The sequence below is a fragment of the Alligator sinensis genome, unplaced genomic scaffold (assembly GCF_000455745.1).
Source record: "Alligator sinensis unplaced genomic scaffold, ASM45574v1 scaffold760_1, whole genome shotgun sequence".
In the NCBI taxonomy this organism is placed as follows: Eukaryota; Metazoa; Chordata; order Crocodylia; family Alligatoridae; genus Alligator; species Alligator sinensis.
In genome coordinates this window covers 2,098,055-2,105,755 of record NW_005841989.1, presented here as the reverse complement: position 1 = coordinate 2,105,755, position 7,701 = coordinate 2,098,055, and the positions used below count along the sequence as shown (strand labels likewise).

At 53.9% G+C, this 7,701-nt stretch overlaps 1 protein-coding gene across 1 annotated transcript in view; it reads right to left on the bottom strand.

Annotated features, from left to right (window-relative positions):
* KIRREL3 (kirre like nephrin family adhesion molecule 3) overlaps positions 1 to 7,701 on the bottom strand; it is a 357,023-nt gene that overhangs the window by 181,290 nt on the left and 168,032 nt on the right. The window contains 1 exon segment of the mRNA XM_006021359.1: positions 2,289 to 2,394. Coding sequence (XP_006021421.1) covers positions 2,289 to 2,394 — 106 coding nt within the window.

Sequence of the window (7,701 nt, the reverse complement as noted above, 5' to 3'; positions counted from 1 at the left end):
CCCAAGGTGGAGAACCTTGCATTTATCGGCGTTGAACACCATCAGATTCTCGTCCGCCCACTTGCTGAGCCTGTCCAGGTCAGCCTGGATAACCTGCCTGTCTTCTGGTGTGGATGTGATGTTAATATCACATTTCTTCAGATTGGCCTTCAAGGTGTCCTTGAACCTCTTCTTTTGCCCACCTCTAGAGCAGTGATCATTGGTGAGTTGGGAGCACAGGACCTGTTTTGGGAGCTGGTTGTCAGGCATCCGTATGACATGTTGTGTCCAACAGAGCTGGTGCTGTATAAATATGACTTTGATGCTAGTGGTGTTTGTTTGAGCCAGAACTCTTGAATTTGTTCTCATGTCCTTCCAATTGATATAGAGCAGTAGTCTCCAACCTTCTTCAGGTGAAGATCACTTTTTGAAGTAAGGGGTAACCCAGGATCTACCATGCCCCACCCCCCCGCCCTGCCCGCCCAGCAGGTCAGTCTGGGGGATGGGGCAGATCGAGGACCCCACAGTGAGGGAGGGAGTGGGGCAGGGGTGAATGGCACCCTGGCTGGGCCAGGACGGGGAAGGGTTGGAGTCCAGGTGGCTCGTCCAGGTGCATGGGGTGGGGTCCCGCTGCTGCATGCACCCCGGTGGAGGCCTGGGGGCATAGGCGGAGGAAGAAAAAATTATTTGGGGAGGCTGAAGTGTAGATAGGGGACAAACAGACTTGAGATGAAATAACCCAGAAGAGCTGGGTAAGAACTCTGAGCCTGCTGACACCCCCAACACTGCTCCAGATAATACCTCTCACCTCCTTTGACATTTAGGATCCAGCACCAGTAGGATTCAGCATCCCCACCACCTGTGGGTAAATGAGCCTGTTTATCCCTTTTTCAGCTCTATTGTTTCAGGCTGCTTGCAGACTCAGGCAGACTCTGCATACCAATTTCACATACAGAATTATAAGGGTTTGAATTCTTGGAGGGGCAGGTTTAAAAGCAAATGTTTAGATCCTGGGGCAAAAGACACCTCTCACTCACACTTGGACCATATGACCCTGGATTTTACAAGCATTAATTAACTACCCAATATAGATCATTTGGGAGGAGGGGAGGATCTTTATTGCACAGGTGGAAAAACTGACAAACAGTCAGATTAACTGACTTGCCCAAGGCCAATTTCAAATTTAAGACCAGAATCCAGGTGTTCTCAGTCTTTTTTCACCTCTGACCTCTACACCACAGGCAATGCATGGGGCAGGGGGAGGCCACAAGGGGCATGTGCCCCCCCCGATTTCTGCACCATTGGAGGGGCACAGGGCAGATTTCTGCAGTGACAGCAGGGCATAGGGCTGCAACCTGGCTGGAGCCAGAACCTGGCATCTATGCAAGTGGTGGTGGTAGCATGAAGTTGTGCCCCTCCCCACACTGCCAACACTTACACATAGTTTATGATCTATACAACCTTTTGTGTATTGTGGCCTACCACCTACAACCTTCCTTTGTGTAGCCTGATGATCAAGCCAAGATCTTCCTCCCCAATTTAGGGCAATGCTGCAGTGAGGATCCCCTGACATCTACCCTGAACTCAAGCCTTAAAAATCCATGCTCCAGGCCATACGGCCTTCTCCTGATCTGGAGTCTCTGCTGAGTGCCTGAGGTTTGCTCTGCGCTGATCCGATTAAGCAGGCTGAAAGGCGGGTGCCAGGCGCATGATCGTTAGGAGACACACAGAGATGCTAATGAAGTTGTATCTTTCAAAATGTAAAAGATTATGCAAAAAAATATAATAAACCAAACTTCCCCATAATAGAGCATTCATTCGGTGCCTATGTTTTGCTAGTTGCATCCCCAAACAGATGGTTCCGCTAGCTCAGTGCCAGGGCTCTAATCCTCTTGAAAGTGCCAGCGAATCTCTGACCGAGGAGATGTTGTATGCAACAAAATGCACCAGACGGCCCGATGCAGAGACAATCGAAGCCTATTAGCATACAACATCAGAGACGCAAGGGATTGCTGCTGGAGCGTCAAACAGTGCTGGCCCATCGCTGGGCAGTTCAGTTCTGCCAGGAGGGGGAGCCCGTGTTGAGAAGAAGGTCTGGTGCATTTCAGTAGACGATGGTGGTAGCTCCAGCTAGAGTTTTGCCTGGCCATCCCAGATAGGGCTCATCACAGCTGGGAGGGGAGACCAGAGCCTGTCTCTAGAGCTAGTGCTGGTCTGTAGCCAGCCAGGGACCTGTTCAAAGAGAAGCAGCACTCCAGGAGGAGGAATTGTTGCCCACAAAAAACAGTAGACAACCGAGGCAGTCTTACCTGTACTGGGTTACTGCAGGGTTGGCCTTTGCAGAGCAGTGAAACTTCACCGTGTTGTCCTCCAGGACGGGCTGGGGCTCTACTGACAGGTTCACGAGAGGTGGGTCTGCAGAGAGACAGTGAAAACCCATGAGTGTTCACACAGGTAACTGTAGGCTACTGCAGCATCACACAGCTGCCCTGTCCCTTGCACAGCCAGGCTTTCTACTGTGATGGAGTATGCTAATTGGCAGGTAGGTAAGCAATGAAATGGCTTTAACCCTTTAGTGCCAGAAGCCCAGAATTCCCCAAACAAAAATTTAGTGAAGGCATGTGGTTTTTTGGGCTTGAGACCCAAGAGTTGGAGCCCTGTTTCTGACTTTTCTGATGGATCTGCTGCATGACCTTGGTCAGGTCACTTTGCTTCACTGTGATACTGTTCCCAACACAGGCAGTGGCTTTGAGCCCATGGTACTTCCTTTGCTCCAGGAAGCGGAGGACCTAGTAACCTCTACAAAGTCCCAGGCCTGCTGTTGGGTGGTCAGCCCAGTATGTGCCTCTGAGAAGGACACTGCCTTTGGAAGAACAATGGGGCAATGAGGGTGCTTCATGTGGAGCAAGCACCAGCCATCTGGAGGCCTTCCAACACCTGCTGTGTCACCTGCTGAGCTAAGGTAAGGCAGTGCAAGAGCAACAGGAGGGCTCACTTGCAGCACTTGGGTTAGATCTCATGCACACTCTGTTTCCTTCACAGAGTGCCATGGGGAGCTCCATTGTGCTCAGGGTTGTGCAAACCTGCTCCAGACATAGTTCTTCCACCAATAAGACAAAGAGGGGAAACAAAACCATGAAGACGGGGAAGTGGCTTATTCACAGTGCAAGTGTCCTAAGTCCCCAGCTGCTGTTTTTGCCACTGGATGACACTTCAGCCCTGACTTGGGCTCTGGCACCTTCATCAGCTGCCGCTCTGGAGCTGGGTTTCTCTTCCCAGATCCAGAGGCTGAGGCTGCGCATCAGGAATCGTGCCAAAAAGAGCAGCTTGTACTGTTCACGCACACTGTAACATCCAGCCATTTCCTTCGTCTCCCACTCTGCCACTGTGGAAGGCAGCTGTTAGCAAAAGAGCCTGAGATAGTTGTACCTCTTAAATACCTGCACTCAGACCATCACCCACCAATCTGTCTATTCATGGCAGCTGTGAATGGCGAGTAACTCACCACGATTGTGGTCTCCCTGTGAGGTGTGCTACAAGTCACTGGATCATTCAGGCAGCCACAGTTCAGCTTAGACCCAGAGATTTTTCTCTTTCCTCCCATATTTCCACTTCCTGTCTCCTCACCTACTTTGTTTTCCTGTCCATGATTTGTGCTAAAACCAGGCAGAGGCAGTAGCAGAGGGGCTGAGTGCCATGCTTGGGAGGTTAGAATATCAGGGGTTGTCTCTGCTGGAAACAATACAAGCTAAAGAGCTGGAAGATGTGGAAGAAAGGGGAAGTACACAGCTCTGCACAAAATAGTGATCACACTTTGAGGGGCTGGGGGGGAAAGGAAAACTCTTTAGGCACAGATGCATGATGCTTAGCGATGGTATGCATCATGTTCATAGAGATATACATATGAGTCACACACACAAATGCATCAGAACTCACAAAGACTTGCACAAATACCAGATGCACTGCACCCAGAGTATCCATATACCAGACACACACACACACACACACACGTATTAGCACCTCCCTCTCCTATACAGACACACAATGTGAATATAAATGCAGAAGCTCAACACACAAGCACACAGACACACACAATTCACCCCTACATACACTGTGCACAGACATGCACTCACTCAGACGCACACACACAAAGCGAGATGCTGGATTCTGCAGAGGGTGATGAGAGAGGCTTGCCCTTCTCCAAGCCACAGAGCTCTGGTTTATGTATGATGACTTCCTGACCCACTAAGCACTCCCAACTCTCGGTGCCCTTGGGAGCTGCCTTGAGAAGACGATGTCATAATAGATATCAATTCCTTCTTGGATTTGTGCTCTGCAATGAGAGAACCAAGGGAGCTGGTAGTCAGGCTGCACTCCAGAAGGCACCGAGTATCTCTATGGCCCTGCTGTTCACATATTACCCCCTCACTGTCCTCTGTTCTCCTGCAGCCTGCCCTGCAAGAGCCTGGGATGGATGACTGATTTTCATAGGTGCAGGGCAACTGCAGCCCCACAGGCTTTAACTGGAGTTGTGGATGCCCAAGATCCCTGCGAATTGAGCAACAGGAGTCCAGCCAGGTCTGTCTGAGCCATGTGTGTGGGTGTGGTGGTGGGGGGGGTTCCAAGTAAAACTTTAGCAGCTTCATGGGTTGTGACACAATGCTCCTCACTGTCAATGGAAGCAGTGTGGTTAATGCAGTATACTGGGAATGATTCAAAGGTATGATGGGATACTCTTTAAATTGCTTTCATTTCTACAGGGAATGAAAGCGCCCTGTTCTTCCAAAAACCTCAAAGTATGGCAGGGCTCCCCTCAGAAGACATTGCTGGTTTTGGTCAGGGATGGAGACCAGGGCACACTGGTTCTCAGTGACAGCTGTGCTCACAGAACCCAGAAGCTCTGTCACCATCAGGCCAACTTGCTTCAACCTCCATTGCCAGGACTGCAAGCTCTGAACCTTGAAGACCTCTCTTTATCTGTAGAAGGGTGGACGCGTATGCCAACATCTCCTCCCTTCCAGCACAGGTGGAGTAGAGGGTGCTCTCAGCCCCCTGGCTTGGCTCACCACAGTCTGGTGGTTAGGGGACATTGCTGGCCCATGAGGAGAAGAAGGTTCAAGCCCCCTCTAGCCAAAGGGTTGAGGGACCTGGGTCTCCTACTCCACAGACAAGTGTCCAAACCACTAGGCTAAGAGGTGAGAGGGCCTTCCTCCCCTCCTCACTATTTTCTCCAACTACAGTTTCAGATACTTGCATGGTGTTACACATTTTTCCAGGCAGTATATAGCATTGCACCAAGAAGTACATGACTAGAGTCTAAGTTGAAGCATGTCAGGATCCCAGGGGTAGCCACGACACTCCCTGGTAGATCCATGACCATGCTCCGCTCTGCCCCTAGGGTCCTTCCCTTCTCGCCGGCTACACCTTGATGGATTACTAGTAATAAGAGGGAGGCTGCCCACAGCCCTGGGCCTCTCTAATCCCATGCCCCTCACTGGGCATTTCTGGGTAACCGTGCCCTTCTGGGCATGTAAAGCCTTAAAGGCTCCAATCCTTCCCTACAGCACACCCCAAGCCTCACAGGTGTTAATGTAGTACTAGCCAAATGCCTATCAAGAATGACTGGGGGTCGTGTGAAAATGTGGTGGGGGGGGGGGGGGGGGTTGGGACGGGAGCGCCCACCACCCCGTGCCACTGCTGCCTCCCAGGAAAAGGGGGTGGGGGAAAGCTTGCATGTGGTGGCCGCCTTTGCCATCCACCGTCCTGCTGCTGCTTCGCATTCGGCCGCGTGCAACCTGCCCCCTCCCACTCTGTATCCAGGCCCGTGCACCCACTGCAACCCCCGCCGCTCCGCGTCTGGCCCTGTGCCAACCCCCCCGTCATCTACTCTGCGTCTGACCCCGTGCCAACTCACCCCCTCCACCCCCACCGCTCTGCATCCAGCTCCGTGCCCAGAGGTGGATTAATGTGCACTGGGGCCCTGGGCAAACACATAACTGGAGGCCCCCTTGCCCCCTGGGAGCCAGGCTCAGGGCAGGGGGCAGGGACCCTTCCTCTCCTGGTGCTGGTGGGGGAGGCTGTGGGGACCCTGCCGGGCTGGGGACAGGGGTGCACATGCTGCCTCTTCTCCCTGCCCCCGCATCCCACTATGGCCAAACATACACATACATGCAGGTGTGCACACAGATGGGAGCACACTACTCTCACTCACTCTCTGCACATGGCCACACAAACATACTCTCCCTGCCAGGAACACAGACACATGCATGCACACACATGGATGGGTGCGCACTCTACTCACTCACTCTCTGCACATGGACACACAGACACAAACACACTCTCCCTGGCATGAACACAGACACATGCACGCACACACGCAGACACATGCATGCATACATGCAGACGGTGTGCCCTCTACTCACTCACTCTGCACATTGACACACAAACACACTCTGCCTCCTGCCACAAACACAGACACAAACACACAGGCACTCTACTCACTCACTCTCTGCACATGGACACACAGACACAAACACACTCTCCCTGGCATGAACACAGACACATGCACGCACACACGCAGACACATGCATGCATACATGCAGACGGTGTGCCCTCTACTCACTCACTCTGCACATTGACACACAAACACACTCTGCCTCCTGCCACAAACACAGACACAAACACACAGACACACACATGCATGCACATGCAGAGGGAGAAAAAGGAAAGTCTGCAGGGGAAAGGTAAAGGGAGGGAGAGGGAGTGGGGCTAGGACCGGGAGGGAGCAGAGCAGAGCTGTGCCTGTGAGGCTGCCCTTTCCCCCACACCTGGGGTCATTGCCCAGTGCTGGCAGCCCCCACAAAACTGCCGCACCCCCAGCCCTGCACTGGCCCCGGCCCTGGCCCTGCACCACACAGGGACTGGAGTGGGGGCCAGCCTCAGCTGCACCGCTGGGCTTGAGGGGATGGAGCCCCAGCACATCCATGCCTACCCACGTTGTCCATGCAATGAGCCCTGCACAGCCTGGCAGCTCCTCCAAGAATGGGATGTCTTGCAGCACTCACTGCAGAGGAGGCCCTGGGGAGCCAAGGGAGACACAGGGCCCCTGATCTGTGCACGGGGCAGGACAGGTGCAACTGTGGTCTGTGGTCTGCCTGTTCCTGCCTTTGACAGTGGCACGATGTGGTGCCATGTGCCTCCTGCCCAGCCCACCCACTGGGGATGCACGTGGCATCACACCATTGTCAAAGGCAGGAGCGAGGAGCGCAGGCTGGGAGCAGGCAGAGCCTGGCCCCAGCTGCACCCACCCTGCCCTGTGCACAGATTGGGGGCCGCGCGCCCCACCTTGGCTCCCTGGCACCATCTCTGGAAGAGCTGCCGGGCTAGGTAGGGCTCTTTGCCGGGATGACCCAGGGTGGGGGTGCCAGGGGCTCCATCCCCTCCAGCCTGTCCATGCAGCCAAGGCTGGCCCTGCTCCAGCTCCCAGCTCCGGTCCACCCTGGGTGTTGTGGGGCTGGGTCCAGTGCAGGGCTGGGGGGCAGCGGTTTTGCGGGGTTCACCGGCTCTGGGCAACAACCTTGGGCATGGGGAAAGGGCGGCTACACAGGTGCATTCAGCCCCGCTCCTCTCCCCTCCCCACAGATCTGTGTCTGCCTGGCCCTTGTCTGTCTGCCTACCCTCCCCTCCCCTCTCTGGCAGCTGTTCTGGGGGGCATCTGGGCTG